This window comes from Phodopus roborovskii, unplaced genomic scaffold, assembly GCF_943737965.1.
Source record: "Phodopus roborovskii unplaced genomic scaffold, PHOROB, whole genome shotgun sequence".
NCBI classification, from domain to species: domain Eukaryota; kingdom Metazoa; phylum Chordata; class Mammalia; order Rodentia; family Cricetidae; genus Phodopus; species Phodopus roborovskii.
In genome coordinates this window covers 8,538,352-8,561,997 of record NW_026126540.1, presented here as the reverse complement: position 1 = coordinate 8,561,997, position 23,646 = coordinate 8,538,352, and the positions used below count along the sequence as shown (strand labels likewise).

At 38.1% G+C, this 23,646-nt stretch overlaps 1 protein-coding gene across 1 annotated transcript in view; it reads left to right on the top strand.

Annotated features, from left to right (window-relative positions):
• Positions 1-6,997: 6,997 nt before the first annotated feature.
• Positions 6,998-23,646, top strand: part of Bche (butyrylcholinesterase) — an 81,605-nt gene continuing 64,956 nt past the window's right edge. Inside the window, exon 1 of the mRNA XM_051198824.1 lies at positions 6,998-8,517. Coding sequence (XP_051054781.1) covers positions 6,998-8,517 — 1,520 coding nt within the window. The remainder of the gene's footprint in view (positions 8,518-23,646) is intronic.

The window sequence follows — 23,646 nt, the reverse complement described above, 5'->3', positions numbered from 1 at the left end:
AAAACCCAAGTTAAAGCAAAACACAAAACTTTAAAGTCCTGATGGTGTAAAACTAGCTCATTTTCTATTACACTGGCGCCTCCCTGCCCTTTCTTCTCTCCAGGAAGCCGGTCTGAGATGGCAGAGGAAGACCCCCAGCAGTCTCTAAAGGCGTCACTGTTTTCATGCCATTAGCTTCTGAACAGATGTCAGCCAGTGAAGCAGGGCCAGCAGCGCCAGATCGAGTTGCTGCTGCCAGCTCTCGCGAGCTTTGTCAGTAAGAGTTGACTGAAATGTCAGAGCTGTGCAATTCACAGGCGGGGCCGCGGCTGCATCCCGCCTTTCCCCGAAGTATTAGATGACTGCCACTTTGCAAACTTCATCATCCTTTTCTGCAGTGATTCCGGTGAGTTGCTCAGAATTTACACCCCTAATGAGAAGGTTCCCGCGAAGATCGGGCTGAGAGAGGAAGGGAAATCTTCACTGTTTGCTGCGGAGTCCTTTTGCTGCTCCTCTGGGAATAGTCCCTGATTAGCAAGTGGGACAGAGCAGAAAGGCTAGCAGGCACTGCATCAGAGCTTTCTATTATTCCAGAAACACAAATTCAGTTCCTTTTCTTGTCGAGGAAATGATTAATCTGTTCAACCTTGAATGAAGAGACTCAGCACCTGTGGAGTCTCTTCCTTATTTATTTTCTCTGTTAGGAGATTTATTTTAGGCTCTGGTTACCCTCTAATGCAGGGTTAATCAACCCTTCTTAAAAACAAAAGTTCTGTTTGGACAACCTTGACTTTTTCGCAATGCCATCTCTTTTGGGATGGCATGGTTTAATTTTCTCTTATTACTTAACAGGGCACTTTTATCACTCAACATTTTGTCCCCTGAAACTTTCACAACATCAGCTGGTAAGCAGAAAGCAAAGTTCCTTTTATGTCCAAGAAAATCTATTTCCTAATTTGATCTACAAATACCCCCTCCTTCATTATTGACCACTTTTGAGTGTTTAATCTGGAGTAAAATATCTTCTGCTACCATTATTTTTATTTATATAGGAACATTAAGCAAATAAAGAGTTTTGACTCATCCTGGATTCTTGGAAAACCTGTCATTATTTTAGGGCATCAGATTCTCTTGAGTTATTGACTATAAAATTCATGAGAACAAAAGAAAATTAAGGTACAAACAAAATGACTTTATCAGACTTCTATGAGTATCATCTTTGCATGAATAGGTATTCTGTATTTGAAGGAATATATTCCAACTAGCAAATTCAATGCTTTCTTAATGTGGACAATAGAATATTTATGGTAAATATGACCACAATTCATTTTGATAAAGTCACGTTGTTTGACGTTAGCAGGATTTTAATTATTTGAACCATAACTCTGGAGTTTTTGTAGACAAAATACCATTGCCTTAAGATGCCAAATATAATCTCTTGTTATCTTTTAAAAGACATGTTTTATTCAGTTATTTCTGATATATATATATATATATATGTATGTATAAATATATATATTCTGCATCTTTAATTTTAAGAAGAAATCTGAAATCTCTTTCATGTAACAGTTTTATAAAAGATAAGTGAAAAAGATCTTACAGGATCTATGAATATATTCCTCTTTATAAATTTAGCCTTTGATGCATTACTTCATCACAAGTGATAATGCAATTTACACTTCGATTCTTTGTTCTGATATTTTGCCAAACTCTGCTTATTCTTACTGAAATTGACTGACTATTTTGTTATCAAATTTGGAGGTCATTCCCTTTGGTTTAAGCCACCCAGCTCTTTATTAAACTAATGTAAATAACTAAATTAATAGTGGAAAGTAGAAAAGAGAGATGTGTTCCATGTAACTATATTTGGAAAAGGGACAAAGCTTTCCCTCCCACTATCAATCTTTAGGGTCCCAAAATGAGACTAAAGTTTTAACAGTACCCAGGAATGTGCCCATCCAAGCAGTCCTGGTTAAGGTGTGGTCCTACCTAGCACTGACCTATCATTGTCTATGCCTCAGTCTTATGCCAAAAGGTGGTCCTAGAAGTTGTGAGAATTGTACGGAATCTCTTTTAGAAATGTACTTTTTCTTCTTAAAACATGCTTTTCCTGGGGAAATTCCCATTTCTCTGGGTTCCATTGTTTTGACAGTATGATAGTCAGAGTGAGAGAACCAAGTGTCACTTTAATATTGTGAACATCCATTGTGCGTTTGATCAGAAATAGATCTTGAGTTCTCCAAACTCATCTGTCATCTACTATATACTTGGGTGTCTCAACAGACATTCAAAGTTCGAGGGAAGACCAGGTCGCTGTCCTTTTATGAACAGATTTCTTCGATATCCCACTTCACTTAGCCTGTTTTTGATTTGATATAGAAACTTGTTGTTCTTTTGTTATAGTTATAGGAATAAAGCAGGAGAAGGGGAGCGGGTAATGTCCTGCGTGGGGGTCCCAAGGTAAAGGACAACGTGGGAGATCATAGTGGGTTCCATAATGAGTGAGGGTGGTGACCAAGGCGGAGGCGGGGGTGGGGGAGTGGGAGGAATAACACACCAGGCAGACAGAGCTTAAGTGAGAAGTTCATTTAGAGCAGGGTATGAGGGGGAAGGTAAAGGGACATAGAGACACTGGGAGCAGGAGAGAGAGAGAGAGAGAGAGAGAGAGAGAGAGAGAGAGAGAGAGAGAGAGAGAGAGAGAGAGAGAGAGAGAGAGAGAGAGAGTAGAAGGTAGAGGGCAAAGAGCAAAATAGATGGTAAGTGGTGGTCTTTAAATGGGTCCTTTACACCTGCGTACAGACCAGTACTCATGGAACCCTGGGCTGGCCAGAATACTGCCTGGGTGCACTCTGCCAGGTAACAGGGGCAGGCCAGAGATGTTGCTGTTTTGGTCTAATAGAATCCTAATGCTGCTTCTATATTCTTCCAATACAATCTAGATAGCACTTTCCCAACACATTTAAAGAATCACCATTTCCAGATGACAGCTGCAGATTTTAGTGGTGTTTGAAAAATCAGACCATGATACTGAGAGAACACCATAGAGATCCTTTTTACAATTTTTTTTTTTTAATATTGACAGGCTAATCTACTATTTTAAAAATTTGAAAAACATATCATTATCATCACATCAATAAGTTATAACATAACTCATTTTAACACATCCACATGTTAAGGTATAATGACGCTATATATTTTCCCATGAAATTTTCTGGGGAATTTAGACTTCAAATTTAAATTAAACGTTATTTTTGTAAAATTTTATATCAAGGTAGTGTTTATTAAACTTGAATTTGTTATCTTGAAATTCTTTTTCTTCCCACTTCTAGTATGTATTTACTTTTGCCTCATTAGTAAAATATCCTAATCTCTTTGAAACATTAACTACTATTTCAAAGAATGAGCTTGTCTACATTAAGATAGACATATTCACTTTGAAAGTTTACCTCATTTTTTATGATAAACATGTTTCTCTGAGTTTAATCTTTTATTTTTAGCAGTTTTGCCAGGTGCACCACAAAATGTGAAAGGCAATGGAGTTTTATAGGATTTTAAAAGCTTAATTAAAGCTTTTAAATTCTTTTTGAAGTTTTTTCTTTTGATTAAGTATTTGATTAATGCATGTTAAATATGTCTTTAATAGAGAAGTACATAGTATCATAAAAATGTCAGATTTTGAACAGAATGGAATGATGTTGATTTAAATGTAACAAATTTAGAATACTGAATGTGGTAGTATCGGCATATTTTCATTAGGCACTGCAGATTTATAACTCCTCATCAGGTAACATGGGAGAAAGAACTGAATTGTTATCCTTACATAAATATATGCATGTGGTGGTTATTTCTTATGTTATATTTTACTTTGCATACAAGAAAAACTCATATGTGTCATTATGGAGAATATGATTCTAATTCATAAAGACAGTACTCTGGAAATTTAAGGTTCATTGGGGGAAATTGGATATTAAATTACAGAAGTAAATTCTATGAGCATACATATAGGAAATGTGGACAATACTTGAACTTTTTAGGTGTGATAGCAGCTATTCTGGAACACTATAAAAATGCAGTGGCTGTTTATTTTATTCCAAGCAAATACACAATAGAGGTGGTTATATTTACTTACAAGGAATTGTTGAAGACCTGTTTGTATGTAAGTAATTGTGCACATGTTCATCTGTGTTTATGTGTAGTGTGTTTGTGTGTGCATTTGTATGCTCAGATGTTATCCATGGTCTGTGAGGCCAAAGGTTCATACCAAGTGTCTTCTTTGATGACTTTCCACTTTTCTTTCAGATCCAAGACTTGTCACAGACCCAAGTCTCACAGATTTGGTTTGACAGTCTGACTATGAAGTCCCTAAGACCACCGCTTGTCTCTGTCTCCTGAAGTGTGTGAAATCACAGAGGGCCCACCATCCCACCTTTCTTTTTTCATGTGGGTGTTGGGAATCTGAACACAAGTTCTGATTATTCAGCAGACCCTTTCCCAACTGTGGAACTTCCCCAGCCTCTGAACTAAAGTTTTAAGTTACCAAAAATTACTTTTAGTAATTATTAAAATTTAATTCAATTTTTATAAGAATATTTAAGTTAAATCAAAAAAAAAAAAAAAAACAACTATGGGGTACTGAGAGGAAACCTGCTCTACTCCATACACACAAAGACAAGCAGTCAAGGGGTCCCAGGGGTCCTAGGCAAACTTACTGAAGTGTGCTTAGAACAGACAGATCAAGTACATGGCTTGTCATTTTCCCTTGACAAAGCTGATGTTCCAAAATAGGAAAAGAAATTCCACATGACTTTTTTATTTATTTAAGAGAAAGGGCTTTGTAATTACCAGGGATAAAAGTATAAAAAGCTATGAGCAACAGTAATTAATATATACTTCCTGTCCAAAATATAAAATTGCCTTAGTAAATGTCAGGTTCCCAGACTTTTATTTTAGTATTTCATGTAGTTTTCTTATTATTACTTACAAATTACACCCACAGTGAGTAGATACTTAAATGTCCTATGAAACAAACATACAGTATTATGTTTCATTATTACAGTTAATGGATTTTAGCAAATACCCTATTGTATCAAAACAGAGGATATTATATATAATAAAATCCTGTGACTTGATTTTAAAACTTGAACTTATGACTATAGCAATCAACTTATGCATAGTTATTTACATAAAAAGTCTATTTTGGATAGACATTGATATTGATAAAATTATACAGAGATGTGGGCATTAAGTATTGGGTTCAAAAGTGAGTACTATATATTTAATTTATTTATGTATTTGTTCCCTAGATTTCCTGTGAGCAGAGATAAATGATGTTGATTCAAAATTAGCATCTTCTAGGTATAAAGTGTGGAAGGAGGACTTTATGGGTAAAGGGTGGAAATTCTGACTTGTCCTCTCATCTTCAACTTACACATGTGCACATGTGTCCCAACCCCCTCCCCAATAAATGTAAGTAAATTAAAAATATATTGGTCGTGATCAGAAAACATAGCTCTAACATCTCTTTCTTTCTCATTGTCTACCAAAATAAACTTGATTATACATGCAGAAATCCATAGCAAATGATTGCAGATGATAGTATTAGCTTCCTGAGCAGGCAGGTTGGACTAAAATTAGATCAGTAGAAAAAGTAACAGAAGGACTATGTATTTGTTAGTGTTGGCCATTGCTATGTGGGTGAAAGCAGTGCTTGTTAATATTTTCATTGTGTTTCTTGCAACTATATAAAAAGCCATTGATTCTTTTTAATGATATTTGCATTATGCTTTTATATTCTTTTATATCACATGGAATTTGGAAAGTCTTATTTCTCAGAAGCTCATGTTGATGTTATGAATTTTAATAAACTGTGAGCACTCCAACGAGTCTCTGTATGACCTTAAATAAATATCATCTACACTACAACATTAAGTACATTTCATTTTGTAGTTTACAAAGGTTACTATCGCCTCTTCCACTAATCCCAGTAATTTCATAGCATTGGTCCTCTGACTTCAATGATTTTTGTACACTGTGGAAAACATGATTATCCATGACTTTGCTGACATATTTACCTATTTACATGTGTTGTAATCAGTTTACAAATTAAATGTTACTAGTTATGTAAAAATTCCTTCTAAACCAGTATCATCTCACATAAATATCAACTGGCTCTCCCACAATGGAGACTGATTTAGGCAGAAGAAGCTGACCTTAAATTAGTTTCAGAGATCTTCTCTGAACCATCCTGATAGCACACCCCAGCCATCTGTGTTTTAATAACCAGAGTGAAAACGGGCATGTTAGTGTTGATACCCGTAACTAAATGACGATTACTTCATTTTTTCTTAACATTCTACAAAATGTTGTCTCAATTCCCGTTTAAGGGTAAACTAAGATTGTATATAGGTAAAATGTACAAAAAAAAAAAAAAAAGAAAAAGAAAGAAAGAAAGAAAGAAAGAAAAAGAAAAAAAAAACGTGGGGGGAGGGGAAGACTATGAAAAGAACCATGGGACAAAGAAAGACAGAAAATGATCCACACTTCCAGATTTTTCCATGTTCTTAATAGCCTTCAGAGTTCAGAGTTTAGTGGTCTGTTATCCAGCCATGCTATTTCAGAAAACTCTTGCATTTTGTCCCCAAGTCACGTAGAATTATTCCTGACATGTCTGCTACTAGCTATTCCATATTTGATATGTTATGTGTCATGGATGATATCAAATGTACCTGGGGAAAACTACCTTTTTATAGTGTTGAAACTTCTTACAGATTCCTAACAATGGTCTTTCCAAGGCAAGATCATTTATATTTTCCTTGCTATATTTTTCTCTTTTAAGTGAAGAGAAATCCATTTTCTTCTTAGTACTTAACATATATCTTTGGTTTGGTAACATATACATTAAGTCATATAAGTTTAGGCTAGATAGGAACTACTGTATTTTAGCAAAGAATCGTCATTAGATCATAACACAGCCTCTGCAGGACGTTTAACATATTTTACTTACTTTTCTCTTAGCAACATGCAAACCCAGTGCACCACCATCACGCAGATCCGGTTCTGCCTGAGCTTTCTTCTGCTCTGCATGCTTTGTGGGAAGTCACACACTGAAGAAGACTTCATAGTCACAACTAAGAACGGAAGAGTACGGGGGCTGAACCTGCCTGTTCTGGGAGGCACAGTGACTGCCTTTCTCGGAATCCCCTATGCACAGCCTCCTCTTGGTAGTCTAAGATTCAAAAAGGCACAACCATTAAGCAAGTGGACTGGCATCCAGAATACCACCAAATATGCAAATTCGTGTTATCAGAACATAGATCAAACCTTCCCAGGCTTCTCTGGGTCAGAAATGTGGAATCCGAACACAAACCTCAGTGAAGACTGTTTGTATTTGAATGTTTGGATTCCAGCACCCAAACCTAAAAATGCCACTGTGATGGTATGGGTTTATGGTGGTGGATTTCAAACTGGGACAGCCTCTCTACCTGTTTATGATGGGAAATTTCTAGCACGGGTTGAAAGAGTTATTGTAGTTTCAATGAACTATAGGGTAGGAGCCCTAGGATTTCTAGCTTTACCCGGAAATTCTGAAGCTCCAGGGAACATGGGCTTATTTGATCAACAGTTGGCACTTCAGTGGGTCCAAAAAAACATAGCTGCCTTTGGAGGAAATCCTAAAAGTGTCACACTTTTTGGAGAAAGTGCAGGAGCAGCTTCAGTGAGCTTGCATTTGCTTTGTCCCCAAAGCTACCCCTTGTTTACCAGAGCCATTCTGCAAAGTGGATCCTCTAATACCCCCTGGGCAGTAAAGTCTCCCGAGGAAGCCAGAAATCGAACTTTGGCCTTAGCTAAACTGACTGGCTGCTCAAAGGAGAACGACACAGAGATGATTAAATGCCTTCAAACTAAAGAACCTCAGGAAATTCTTGTGAATGAAAGGTTCGTTCTCCCTTCTGATTCCCTCTTATCGATAAATTTTGGTCCAATGGTGGATGGTGATTTTCTCACTGATATGCCCCACACACTACTTCAACTTGGACAAGTGAAAAAAACTCAGATCTTAGTGGGTGTTAACAAAGATGAAGGGACATCCTTTCTAGTATATGGTGCTCCGGGTTTCAGCAAAGACAATGACAGTCTCATCACTCGGAGGGAATTTCAAGAAGGTTTAAATATGTATTTCCCAAGAGTGAGCAGCTTGAGCAAGGAAGCAATCCTCTTTTACTATGTGGACTGGTTAGGTGACCAGACACCGGAAGTTTACCGAGATGCCTTGGACGATGTTATTGGAGATTACAACATCATTTGCCCTGCACTGGAGTTTACTAAGACTTTTTCAGACCTTGAAAACAATGCGTTTTTCTACTATCTTGAACACCGATCTTCCAAAGTTCCTTGGCCTGAATGGATGGGAGTGATGCATGGCTATGAAATCGAATTTGTCTTTGGCTTACCTCTGGAACGGAGAGCTAATTATACGAGAGCTGAGGAAATGTTGAGTCGATCCGTAATGAAATTGTGGGCAAATTTTGCAAAATATGGGTAAGTGCTGATTTCTATAATTGTTACCTGGTTTTGCTTAACTTTGCTTGACCTCTACTGCAGACTTCATTAAAACATTGAAACATTTCAAGTGTTTTTTCGCTTTGTATCTAAGCTGCCTTTGTGTCTCATTATGTGATGAATTTCAGCTCTTTCTCTGTGCTTAAGAAAAATCAGCTGAGAATTTTTCTGTAAATGACGTTCTGATTTCATTTCCAAAATGGTACAAAATACTTTAATGATGTTAACTAAAGTTTAGAAATAAATGCTTGTATCAGAGTTACAATAATGAAAATGCTTTTCAACCCACACATTTATTAATGTTACCAGGTTTAAGAGGAGGAATGTTTCTTCTCATTGTCTAAAGCCTGGGACAGTGGCATCTGATAAAGGGGTAAACATGACCTTCTTAGGAATATGAGTGGGGCAAGAAGGTAAGGGATTTCGATTCCCCCCTTATTCTAAAAACTCATGGCTCTCAGAATTTTACCATTTTCCTCTAACAGATTTTATCAGACTTCTTAGGTAACCTGCTTCACTCGACTTTTGAGGTCCCCCATGTTTACCTAAATTGTTTTTCTACTGGAAAAGTTTTGTGGCCAGCTTCCATCTCACCTTTGTTGCTCTGGAGTCTTAATAGCTAGCATACATGTCAATCCCTAGTGGCAGATGGTTTCACTAAGGCTTTTGCTACAGTAGGATATTTCAGAGTTTATTCTGTTCACTAGAAATCATACTTTGGATCTTTATAATTTTTCTGTACTAGCTAGTGATGTGAGGAATCATAGTCTCTCAGGATGTTGGACAGAGCTGGCATTGAGAACACAGCTCCAGCCCACACACTTCACAGCAAAGCAAACAGCCACACTCCTGGCATTCTATCTTGCAAAGCCACACTGTTTCCTTTAAGTCTATTTTCAGTATTGTTCTTGAAATATATTTATGAGAAGATTACTCCATCATAAACCAAAATGCATGTATAATCTCTTGCAATTCTGTTTCTTTTTTTCTAATTTTTAAGAGAGGCTTTCTGTATATAATTCAAAGCTAGCCTTCAACTCATAATCTTTCTGTCTAAATCTCAAAAATGCTGGGTTTACAGAAAGTATACTACCATACCTTTTCAGGAATATATTTTCAAATGTGTATTCATGTGTAAAAAAAAAACTTGGTTATAAAATATATAGATATCAAATAACTGAGTATGTTAATCTAAATTTAAAAGTTAGGAATAAAAATATATTTTTGAAATGAGTACCTGTGTCAGTTGTAACTATATAGATTTGATAATACAATTGATACTTCTATAGGCTAAGAGAGTATTGACAATAGTATTAATTTATTTATTTTCTTTTTATTACATTCTTATTTATTTAGATTGTGAGTGTGTTTGTGTGTGTATGCATGTGTTCCCTTGTGTGCATCTGTGGAGGTTTCAAAACAATTTACAGGAGTCAGTTCTTTCCTTCCATTATATGAGTCATAGGGATCAAATTGAGTTCATCAAGTTGGGTTGCTAAGCACTTATCTCCTGGGCCATCTTGCCCAATTCCAGTTCCCATTTTTATCCTCAATTTAGACTTCATTACATTCCATGATGCTGTGCATCCTCCTATAATATCAGTTAATAGTAATTATTCCCCCCACTACTGTATCAGTCTATATACCCTTCGTAAAATTTAAGTGCTCCTGCTAAGACTTAAGGGACTTCTACATTCTTCATTCTCCTTACCATGTGTTTCAGCCAACAGGAATTAGCTGCTCATAATCCATGTATTTTAAGAACACCTAAGCTGGGAAAGTTCATTGTAGCATATGGCTGTCATTTGGCAGTCTTCTGACTCCTCAGTGGTACAGGTTCTGTTTATTGATAGGTCCAGACTAAATATACTGGTTCACCTAGCCTGCATTTGCTTTCAAGAGCAGTTGCTCTAGATATATGTAACTCTCACAGAAGTCATGGTCATTTATTATAAGGTAAGCCTTCTAAATTATATTAAATTGGATTATTGAAAAAAAGTCTGTTTCTGGGGATATTCACTAAAATATTAGAATAGTTATACCACAATAAATATTAGGTTAATTGCTGAATGAGACCTAGTAATATAATTTGAATTTTTTCAGATATGTTAGTTATACTGTATTATCTGGATACTCAATATGATCCTAATGTTTTGCTAAAGGATGTGTTAGAGTTATTTAAGTCCCATTCTGTCCCTCCAAAGGCTATGTCCTCAGTGAGCCATTTGCATATGTTTTTATTTTTTCTTCCAATTCTAAAAAGTATGAATTATTAAACATAAAAAGTCCTTCCTGCCACTAATGTCTGTAATTTTTAAAGCAGTTCATATTTTCATATTAAAATCATTAAGAAATTTATATTTCCACTATTCATATTGAACTGTCAACAGAATATGTTTAATGTCTTATTTAAGACACACACAGCATCAGATCAAAGACAAGACACTTTGACCTTTAATGTAATAGTTTAGCCCTAACTAAGTGTGTCTCTGATAGGTTTATTTTATGGGAACTAAATGAAAGCTGACATATTAATTATAATGTGGAACATATAAGATGAAACTTATAAAACACATCAAAAATATTAAGATAATCTTGCAAAGTAGGATAACCAACATGTCATTGATAAGGAAATTTTTCTCAGAGTCCATATTTGTAGTCAGACAAAGGAAAAATATGTCATGCATGTTTCCAGTTCAATTGAAAACAAATGGTAATCTCAAGTAACTTCAGTGGAGGCAAGGGAATCAAGACTTAGGTTGACATGATTTGGTTCTGAATTTCTCAAGGATGGGCACTTTGCTTCATGTGTCACCCTGCTGAATGTAGAGGGCATTGAATATTGTCTGGAGCCTATTTTGGGGACACTTACCCAAATGCCTAGGACACTTCTCCAAACAAACACTATTTCAAAACGTTAGAAACACCACAGTTGAGAACATTCCCCTCACTCCCAAAGTATGTTTTTAACAAAGAAAAAGTAGGCTGTGGCTCTTTGAAAAGTTAAAACCCTACACCTTCAGGATATCTGAGCTCTTTTCTTTCTATTAAACTTCATGTTTTATCCTATATTAAAGAGAGGTGGAGTAGGAATTGAAACTGTAATTATCATTTAGGAAGAAGGATTTCATGTTACCACCACTGTTCTAATCAATTACTCTTGCAGGTTAGTTTAATATATGTGTGTTGCCTATGTGATTCATCAGTATGTAATTTTCATATGTAGTTCAATAAACTCTGGCTAATGTCTATAATTCATCATCCTACAACCCTGTTCATTTTGCATGATTTTTTTTTTTGTTATTCATTTCTCATGACAACTTCTGCTCTGTCCAATATGCCTGTAATAGGACCAACCACTCAACAGAAAGCTTCATTTTACATGTGTGTGTGTATGTGTACAATAGATTTCAGTTTATTTTTTGTATGCATTGTTGTGAGAGTCCACTAGGATGGGGGTTACAGACATTTGTGAGCTGCTGTGTGGGTACTGGGTAAGGAAACTTAATCCTCAAGAAGGGCAGTCTGGAAGAATAGCCAGTAGCCAGTGTTCCTAAACACTGAGCCATCCCTCCAGCCCTGTATTATAGGTTTTTTTTTTTTTTTTTTTTTTTTTTTAGGTGTATGTAATAGAATGATTCCTTATGACACTTCCTTAGTCCAGTTTTACCTGCATTATTGCTTCTGTATTTATTTTCCTCCTCACTTACAGAACCCTTCTTCACTTCTTTCCTGTTGTGTTGATTAATCATTACTTTTTTCATTTTTTTTTTTTTTTTTGGAGTCAAAGCATTTTTTTTAAATTTAATTTATTATTTTACATGTCGATTCCAGTTCCCTCGCTCTCCCTCCTTCTCTCCCTCCCTCCATCCCTCCCTCCCTATATTTTACCCTCTCTGCCCTCTCACATGCACCCTAACCACCCTCCCCTCCCATCCCCCCACCCCAATTCCATATGTAGGGGAATGACATCCAGTTGGGGTCATGTAGATCTGACAGGTCATTTGAAGTCGGGACTAGGGCTTCTCTCCTGTCTCTACATTAAGGCAGTTATCCTTCCATGGGGGATGTGTTCGCAACGTCTTTTGTGCACCAGGGATACATCCTGGCTCCACTGTCTGAGGTCCCTTAGACTGCTCAGTTCTTCTGGCTGACAACCATAGTCAGGGGGGCATAAGTCAGTCCCATTCTGGCTTCCCAGCCATCACTCTGGTGGCCTGTTAGCTCCTCCTCATTCAGGTAAGCTGTCTCTATGTGTTTCTGCAGCCTGGTCTTGTCCTCTCCATCTGCATCTGGGTTCTACTTCAACTCAGTGTTTATGAATGGGTGTTGCTCCTGTTTCCAACAGGCATTAGTTGAGGGCTCCATGGATAAGTTAGTTGTTGATCTCACTATCTGTGAAGGGCATTTATGGTAGTCTTTCCACAGAAGCTCAAATTGTTAGTTGGAGGCAGTCTTGTAGTTCTCTAGACCTTTCTTTGTGTTCAATTTTTTTCTTCAAACAAACATTGGCTCCTTCTTTTATGCTCTCTCTCTCTCTCTCTCTCTCTCTCTCTCTCTCTCTCTCTCTCTCTCTCTCTCTCTCTCTCCTGTCTTCTATTCCTAACTGGGCTCAATCTTCCTGGTCGCACATGTTTTCCTTTCCTCTCCCTCACTTTCTCCTACTTCTCTCTCAATTCACTGACCCCCACCCCACTTCCACTGTGCTCTGGGGGACTTGTCCCTTCCCAGTTCTGTGAGGGACTTTATATGAATCTCTTAGAATATACCTTGTATCATATTTCCTCTGGTGGTGTGAATTGTAGGCTGGTGATCCTTGGATCTAGGTCTAAAATCCATATATGAGTGAGTACATACTATGTTCCTCTTTCTAAAATCCATATATGAGTGAGTACATACTATGTTCCTCTTTGTGACTGGGTTACCTTATTCAGGATGGTTTCTTCAAGTGCCATCCACTTGCCTGTGAATTTCAAGATTCCATTATTTTTTTCTGCAGAGTAGTATTCCATTGTGTAGATGTGCCACATCTTCATTATCCATTCTTCAATTGAGGGGCATCTAGGTTGCTTCTAGGTTCTTGCTATTACAAATAGTGCTGCTATGAACATAGTTGGACAGATGTCTTTGTTGCATGGATGTGGATCATTTGGGTATATGCCTAAGAGGGGGATTGCCGGGTCCTGTGGTAAACTAATTCCCATTTTCCTGAGGAACTGCCATACTGATCTCCAAAATGGCTGTATGAGTTTGCACTCCCACCAGCAGTGGAAAAGTCTACCCTTTTCTCCACATCCCCTCCAATATGAGTCATCATTGGTGTTTCTAATTTTAGCCATTCTGGCAGGAGTAAGATGGTATCTCACAGAGTTGTTTTGATTTGCATTTCCCTGATAGCTAAGGATGTGGAGCACTTTCTTAAGTGTCTTTCAGCCTTTTTGATTTCCTCTATTGAGAATTCTTTCTTCAGTTCTGTACCCCATTTTTTAATAGGGTTATTTGATGTTTTGTTGACTAGTTTCTTGAGTTCTTTGTATATTTTTGAGATCAGCCCATTGTCGGATATAGGATTGGTGAAAATCTTTTCCCAGTCTGTGGGCTGCCGTTTGGTCTTGTCCACTGTGTCGTTTGCCTTACACAAGCTACTAAGTTTGAAGAGGTCCCATTTAGTAATTGTTTTTCTCAATGTCTGTGCCCCTGGAATTAAGTTCAGGAAGCGGTCTCCTATACCAATTTGTTCAAGGGTACCTCCTACTTTCTCTAAGAAGACATTTAATGTGGCTGGATTGATGTTGAGGTATTTGATCCATTTGGACTTGAGTTTTGTGCATGGCAACACATGGGTCAATTTGCAATCTTCTACACACCTTCATCCAATTGTGCCAGCACCATTTGTTGAAGATGCTATCTTAGCCCCATTGTATAATTTTAGCTGTTTTGTCAAAAATTAGGTGTTCATAGGTGTGTGGGTCAATATCAGGATTTCCAATTCAATTCCATTGGTCTACCTGTCTATTTTTATGCCAATACCAGGCTGTTTTCAGAACTATAGCTCTGTAGTAGAGCTTTAAGTCAGGAAGGGTGATATGTCCTGAAGGTCTTTTATTATATAGAGTTGTTTTGGCTATCCTGGGTCTTTTGTTTTTCCATGTAAAGTTAATTATTATCCATTCAAGGTCAGTGAAGAATTGTGGTGAGATTTTAATGGGAATTGCATTTAACCTGTAGATTGCCTTTGGCAAGTTTGCCATTTTTACTATGTTTATCCTACCTATCCAAGAGCATGGGAGCTTTATCCATTTTCTGGTATCTTCTTTAATTTCTTTCTTTAGAGCCACAAAGTTCTTATTCTATATGTCTTTTACTTGTTTGGTAAGCGTTACCCCAAGATACTTTATGTTGCTTGTTGCTATTGTAAAGGGTGACATTTCTCTGATTTCTTTCTCTGTCTCTTTTTCGTCTGAAAAAAATAGGGCTACTGATTTTTTTGAGTTTATCTTGTATCCTGCAATTTTGCTGAAGGTGTTCCCTGGTAGAGTTTATTGGGTCGCTTATGTAAATTATCATATCATCTGCAAATAGAGACAGTTTGACTTCTTCCTTTCCAATTTGGATCCCCTTGATTTCCTTTTGTTGTCTTATAGTAATAGCTAGAACTTCTAGTACGATATTGAAGAGATATGGAGAGAGAGGGCAGCCTTGTCTTGTTCCTGATTTTAGAGGAATTGGCTTAAGTTTCTCTCCATTCAGTTTGATGTTGGCAGTTGGTGTGCTGTATATTGCTCTTATTATGTTTAGGTATGTTCCTGTTATCCCTGACCTCTCCAAGACCTTTATCATGAAAGGGTGTTGAATTTTGTCGAAGGCTTTTTCAGCATCTAGGGAGATAATCATATGATTTTTCTTTTTCAGTTTGTTTATATGGTGGATCACGTTGATAGATTTTCGTATGTTAAACCATCCCTGCATTCTAGGTATGAAGCCTACTTGGTCATGGTGGATGATTTCTCTGATGTATTCTTGAATTCAGTTTGCCAGTATTTTATTGAGTATTTTTGCATCGATGTTCATCAGGGATATTTGTTTGTAGTTTTCTTTCTTAGTTTTGTCTTTGTGAGGCTTGGGTACCAAGGTTATTGTGGCCTCATAAAAAGAGTTTGGCAATGAACCTTCTGTTTCTATTTTGTGGCAGAGTTGGGATTCACAAGGAGTATCATCAACCACAGGAACCACAGGAGCATCTTCTTGAGGGATGGCTGTCACTCTTCGACATAATTGTTCTTGTACCCAAATTGGATTTTCTCTGTCCTGTGGAAAAGCAAAAATAGTTCCCCTGGATCTTATTAAGATAGGATCCATGCCTTTCCATGTACCTGAGAGCACATCTTTCCATTTGACTTGTTCTTTTGGAGGTATAAGCCAGAGGCCATGTCTATTAGCTGCTGAATGACCATTAAAATGCAAATTTAAAAAAATTAAAGTAAGGAGTGAAAAAGATATGGTGGCTTTTGGTGGGAGAGAGGGCATTTCCTCTATTCCCCCTTTTTGTTTTATTAGGTAAGATTTGAGTGTCTGATTGACGCGTTTCACAATGCGTTGCCCTTGTGGATTATAAGGTAGACCAGTGAGGTGTTTGACACCCATCTGTTGACAAAAATGCTTAAATTTTTCAGAAGTATATGCAGGTCCATTATCTGTCTTCAATATTTGAGGCATGCCCCAAGCACTCCAGGCTTCGAGGCAGTACTGGATGACACGAGAGGCCTTCTCCCCTGTTAGTGGGGAGGCATGGATAATACCCAAGCAGGTATCCACAGAAACGTAAATATTTCATTTTTCCAAAAGATGACACATGAGTGACATCCATTTGCCATATTTGTAGAGGCTGAAGGCCTCGTGGGTTAATGCCCACATGAGGTGCTGGAAGAAAGTCAGAACAATTTTTGCATTGCAAGACTATTTCCCGAAAAACACTTGCGCAGGGTTTCTGATGTTACATGAAATAATGAATGAAATTTAGTGGCTGTTTCTATAGGATCTAAAATAGCAAAAGCTGCTGCTCGAGTGGCCAAATCTACCAGATTATTCCCTTGTGCCATTGGCCCAGGCTGATCTGAATGGGCACAGATGTGGGTAATGAAAACAGGATATTGTCTTGCTAATAAACATTTTTGGATCTTCTTAAACATCTCAGCCCCTGTACTAGAAGGCTTAATTAATCCAGCTAATTCTAAGGTTTTAACAGCATTGACTACATAAACAGAGTCAGAGACCACAGTCAAAGGTCCAGGAAACACCTTTAATACCTCCAAAACTATGTTACATTGCACCATTTGTGGGGAGTATGGTGCATATCTGTGACTGGTAACAACTCCTTCATGTACATAAGTCCCTATTCCTGTTTTTGATCCATCTGTATACACTATCTCCCCATCAGGGAGAGGCGTGGCACCTACCATTTTTGGAAAAATCAAAGGATGTGTTCTAGCAAATGTTAATAAAGGATGTTTGGGATAATGGTTATCAAATTTCCCAAGAAGGTAGAGGCAAGAATTGCCCAATCATCACTCATAGCACATAGGGTCTGAATTTGTTCCATATTATAAGGCGTAATAATTTGCTTAGGAAACTCCCCAAAATGGGTAAGAGCCGTTTTTAAGCCCTTCAGGGCAATTTTTGCAACAGCAGTTGGATAATATTCTATAGATTTTGCTGGGGAAGCTTGAGGGTGTATCCAAATTAATGGATCATTTTGCCATTAGACTGCAGTTGGCAGCAAAGCGGTCTGTAACACACAAAGATCAAAAGGCTCTTGCGCTGAGATTCTAACTAATTGTGCTGCAGTGATTGCTTGCTCCACCTTATGGAGAGTTTCCACAGATGCAGGAGATAGGGTTCTTAATGAAGTCAATTGTGGATCCCCTTCAAGAACATCAAACAATGGTTTTAACTCTGCTGTGGATATTTTTAAATAAGGCCATGGCCAATTAATATCTCCTAGTAATTTTTGAAAATCATTCAAAGTTTTAAGTTGATCTCTTCTAATCTCCATCTTTTGAGGTTGTATAATCTCTGGTCGCACAACAGCCCCTAAGAACTGTCCTACTTCCGACCTTTGTACTTTCTCTGTAGCTATGCTCAGACCATATTTCTCCAACCATTTTACCAAATCTGCATAAGCCTTTTCAATCTCTTTCTCATTATTCCCACAAAGAAGAATATTATCCATATAATGAATAATTCTTAGAGAAATATATTTTTCCTTAACTGGTGCTAATGCCTGTTGTACATAAAGTTGACACATGGTGGGGCTATTGGCCATGCCTTGGGGTAATACCTTCCATTGAAACCTCTCATCTGGTCCCTCATGATTAATGGCCGGTAAAGTGAAGGCAAATCTAGCTCTATCTTGCTCAAACAATGGAATAGAGAAAAAACAATCCTTAATATCTATTATAATAACTTGGCAATGCTTAGGTAAAGCTGATAAAAGTGGAAGGCCCCATTGGACTGGGCCAAACAGTTGCATTTGTGCATTAATGGCTCTGAGGTCATGAAGCAATATCCATTTTCCAGATTTCTTCTTGATAACAAAAATAGGAGTATTCCAAGGAGAGTTGGATCCTTCCAAATGTCCCAAATCTAATTTCTCTTTTACTAATTGAAAAGCGGCCTCTAATTTCTCCTGTGAAAGTGGCCATTGAGGTACCCATATTGCCGCTTCAGTTATCCATGGTAAGGGCATCCCTTCCCCAACAGCCCCTAGGAAAAACCCAATCCTGCACGATCATTTTCTGAAATGACTTGAACAGGTTCTTTAATGCCTTGATACTGCTTTCCTATCCCTAGCCCTGGTATATATCCCTTATCTAACATCATATTTTGTGCAGAGATGGAATATTCATTCATTAGTTTTAATCCTAAAGCTTTTAAAATATCTCTTCCCCATAGATTTACCGGCAAGGGAAGAACATAGGGGGTAAACAACCCTGACTGACCTTCTGGTGGCTTCCATCATAGGGATTTAGAGCTGATAGCAGGAGTGGCTTCATACCCTAGTCCCTGCAATGAATGTTCTGATTGGGTTGTTGGCCATTTTGAAGACCACCAGGAGGTGGCAATGATGCTTTTATCAGCTCCTGTGTCTAAAATTCCCTGAAAATTCTTTCCTTCTATATTTAATGTTAATGTTGGTCTGTTATCAATGTCAGCTGCAAGATAAGCAGAATCAAATTTATCTGAGTGGCCAAATCCTTCTGCCCCTCTGTTTTGTTTAATGGCCCCAAAATCCTCATGACAACTAGGAAGAATAAGTAACTGTGCTATGTGATCACCCACGGAGATTGGAAAAATCCCGCGTGGTGATGAGCACATGATCTTGAGTTGTCCCTCATAATCTTGATCTATAACTCCAGGATGGACAATTAAACCTTTTAGGGTGGTAGATGACCTTCCTAGTAATAGTCCTACTGTGTTTTTTGGCAGAGGGCCTGAAAAATCAGAGGGAACAGGTTGTACACCCATTTGGGGGTTCAAGACAATTCTAGTGGTGGCACAGATCCAAACCTGCAGAACCTGCAGTGGCTCTCCATGGGGCTTCCTCCTTTCTAGGCTCAGGGGGGAGCTCATTGCCCCATATATTAGAGGGCCCTGTGGGTGGGGGCCCCGCAGGGCATTTTTTGGCTCAGGCAACTGTTTACCATTAACGTCTTTGACTGACTTACATTCATTTGCCCAGTGTTTGCCTTTTTTACATCGGGGACAGATTCCTGGCATCCTCTTAGGTCCTGACATGCACACCCTACAATTCTTTTGTATATGTCCCATTTTGCCACATTGAAAACAAGTCTTGTTCTTGTCCGCCATATTGCCCTTTCTTTGTCCTTGTAAAATGGCGGCCGCCAGCCCTGCATTGGTCAAAGGAACTCCTATTTCTCTACAAGCCTTAAGCCAAGCTTGTAAGCCTTTTCCTTTCCAAGGAGTTATGGCTTGTCTACATTCCTTGGTGCATTGTTCATAAACTAGTTGTTCTATTAAGGGCATAGCCTGTTCTTGATCTCCAAAAATCCTTCCTGCTGCCTCCATCATACGTGCTACAAAGTCTGAAAATGGTTCATTTGTTCCCTGAATGACTTTTGTAAGGTTCCCTGATACTTCCCCTCTATTAGGTAGTGCCGTCCAGGCCTTAACAGCACATGTGTTAATCTGAACATAGACCTCTAAAGGATACACTGTCTGATTATTTGTCCATTGTCCTTGTCCAGTAAGCATTTCAAATGTCCAAGTGGGCTGCCCCACTGCCGCGTTAGCGTGGGTTTGTGATTGACTCAAATCATGTCATACGGCCTTCCACTCTAAGTATTGTCCCATAGTGAGACAAGCCTTCACAACAAATATCCAGTCCGAGGGAGTCATCACCACCGTGGACAGTCTTTCTATTGGCAACAGAGTGTAGTTCACGCTGATACCATAAGTGCAAATGGACTCTACCAATTCTTTAACCTGTTTATGCTCAAGAGGGTGATGGGCACAATTCCCATCTTCCTCAAACACAGGAAACATCCGGGTTATCTCATGTCTGGTTTCAGGTGAGCAAAAGGAGTATTTACATTCCTTCTCTGCATAAGGAGGAGGCGCGGTATGGACTCGTGCAGCCTCCTCCTCCAAATCTTCCTCCTCAGAGGGTGATAGTTCCTCTTTCGAGGGGTGACTGGAAAGCTCTAAAGCCTCCAATTCCTCTAAAGGACAAAGATGTTTTTTCTTTCCTCCACGAGATGGATCCGTCTCGCAGGGCCCTTTCACGTTCTCTTTATTATGTTTTTTCTTTTTACGTGCACCCATCTTTTCTTCATGTTCTGCTTCTGACATGCTTTCTTGAAAATCTGGTAATGGTCTAGTGCCTGCTTTTAGCTGCCCATCATGTGCTTCCTCAAAACAAAACAAATACAGTAAAAACAAGCAGGCAACCAAATGCACAATAATCAACCCTTCAATGGCAGGATCAAGCCCAAACAGTAGCATGACTATCAGAACTCACCTTATTTGTTACCTTTGTGCCACAGTTCTGAATCCTCTCCAGCCTCAGGAAGGGTCCCCCGTATGCCATTGATGTCAGGTTCTCGGGTTTCGGCACCACTTGTGGAACACTATCACCTTTCCTGCAAGAACGACGCTCAACAACAGGATTCTTCTGCAGCTATGTTTATTGTACGGCTCATTACAGCAAGTTGAGGGAAGACCCCGAAGGAGGAAAAAGGCACTGCTTATATATACTTTAGGGAGTCGTGTCCTAAATGGACAGGTGCAGCCAGCAACACTCTTAACAGTCACCCCATGATGTGGATGGCTCATTCGCATTGTCAAAAACAACCACTCCTTGCTGGCTTATGGACAGGAAACCAGCGCCATCTTCGGGAATGGCACCGGTGGCTCTCTATATTGGAAGGCTTTCGATGACTGCTTCTATTTCATTGAGGGTTATAGGTCAATTAAGTTGTTTGTCTGTTCTTGATTTAATTTTGGTAAGTGATAGATATCCAGAAATTTGTTCGTTTCCTTTGAATTTTCAATTTTTGTGGAAAAAGATTTTCAAAGTATGACCTGAAAATTGTCTGGATTTCCTCTGTGTCAGTTGTTATGTTCCCCTTTTTGTTTCTGATTTTGTTAATTTGCATGTTCTCTCTCTGCTTTTTCGTTAATTTGGATAAAGGTTTGTCTATCTTGTTGATTTTCTCAAAAAACCAACTCTTCGTTGCATTGATTTTTTTTTTTTTTGTATTGTTTTCCTGGTTATTATTTTGTTGATTTCAGCCCTCAAGTTGATTATTTCCTGGCATCTACTTCTATGGGGTGAGTTTGCTTCTCTCTGTTCTAAGGCTTTCAGTTGCTCTGTTAATTCTCTTATGTGGCTATTTTCAGTTTTCTTCATATGGGCACTTAGTGCAATGAACTTCCCTCGTAACACTGCTTTCAAGGTGTCCCATAAGTTCAGGTATGTTGTGTCCTCATTCTCGGTGAATATTAGAAAGTCCTTAATTTCTTTCTTTGTTTCTTCTTTGACCCAGGAGTGGTGCAATTGCACATTGTTCAGTTTCCATGAGTTTGCAGGTTTTCTGCTATTTGATTTGTTGTTGAATTCCAATTTTAAAGCATGGTGGTCCAATAAGATACAGGGGATTATTCCTATTCTCTTGTATCTGTTGAGGTTTGTTATGTCTCCTAGTATGTGGTCGATTTTAGAGAAGGTTCCATGTGGAGCAGAAAAGAAGGTATATTCTTTTGTCTTTGGATGGAATGTTCTATAGATGTCTGTTAGCCCCAGTTGAGATATAACTTCTGTTAATTCTTTTGTTTCTTTGTTGAGTTTCTGATTTGTGGTCCTGTCTAGTGTTGCGAGTGGTGTATTGAAATCTCCCACTATAAGTGTGTGAGGTTTTATATGAGCTTTGAGTTTTAGTAGTGTTTCTTTTTTGAATGTGGGTGCCTTTGTATAAGGGGTATAGATGTTTAGAATTGAGACTTTGTGTTGATGGATTTCTCCTGCGATGAACACAAAATGACCGTCTTCATCTCTTTTGATTAATTTTGGTTTGACTTCTTACTTGTTAGATATTAGGATAGCCATGCCTGCTTCCTTCTTGGTTCCATTTGATTGGAAAATCATTTCCTAACCCTTTATCCTGAGGTATTGTCTATCTTTGAAGCTTAGATGTGTTTCTTGTATGCAGCAGAAGGATGGATTCTGTCTTCGTATCCATTCTGTTAGCCTGTGTCTTTTTATAGGTGAGTTAAGACCATTAATGTTGAGGGTGAGTAAGGACCATTGATTGTTGATGCTTGTTTGATTTAGGTTTGTTGTTGGCAGTGGTATTGTGAATATATTTGTTCTGCTTCACCCTTGGTTTCTGGTGTAGTTGGATTATCTGTTGCCTACATTTTTGTGGGCATAGTTACCTTCCTTGGGTTGGAGTTTTCCTTCAAATACTTTCTGTAGGGCTGGATATATAGTTAATTATTTGAAAATCTGGCTTTGTCATTAAATATCTTGTTTTCTCCATCTATAGTGATTGAGAGTTTTGTTGGATATAGTAGCCTATGCTGGCATCCGTGTTCTCTTAATATTTTAGAACATCTATCCAGGACCTTTTGGCCTTGAGAGTTTCCATGGAGAAGTCAGGTGTAATTTTGATAGGTCTGCCTTTATATGTTACCTGTCATTTTTCCTTCGCTGCTCTTAATATTCTTTCTTTATTCTGTATGCTAGGTGTTTTGATTATTATATGTCAAGGGGTCTTTTTTCTTTGGTCGAGCCTATTTGGGGTTCAGTATGCTTCTTGTACTTTCATGGGCATGTCCTTGTTCAGATTTGGAAAGTTTTCCTCCATGATTTTGTTGAATATATTTTCAGCACCTTTGAGCTGGGCTTCCTCACCTTCCTCTATGCCTATTATTCTTAGGTTTGGCTTTTTCACGATGTCCCTCATTTCCTGGATGTTTTGTGTTAAGGATTTGTTGGATTTATGATTTTCTTTGTTTGATGAATCTATTTCTTCTAGTTTATCTTCTGCACCTGAGATTCTCTCTTCGATCTCTTGAATTCTGTTGGTTATTCCTGTGTCTGTAGTTCCCAATTTTTTTTTTTTTTTTTTTTTTTTTTTTTTGCCCAGTTTTTCTATTTCCAGCATTCCTTAGGTTTGTGTTGCCTTTATTTTCTCTATTTCAGTTTTCAAGTCTTGAACCGTTTCCTTCACCTGCTTAATTGTTTTTTTTTTTGTTTGTTTGTTTGTTTGTTTTTTTTTTCTTGGCTTTCTCTACTTTCTTTGCTTTCCTTAAGGAATTTGTTCATTTCTTCCACTTTTTTGTTTGTTTTTTTCCTCCATTTCTTTAAGGGATTTTCTCACATCTTCTTTGAGGGCCTCTATCATTTTTATGATTGTAATTTTTAAATCGTTCCCTTCTGCTTGCTCTGCGTTGTTGTGTTCTGTTCTAATTCATGTAGATTCCCTAGATTCTGGTGGTGTCATGCTTGTCTTTCTGTTGTTAGGTGTTTTCTTGTATTGCCTTATTCCCATAGCTTCTTCCAGTAGCTGTTGGTGGGGTCTCCCCCTC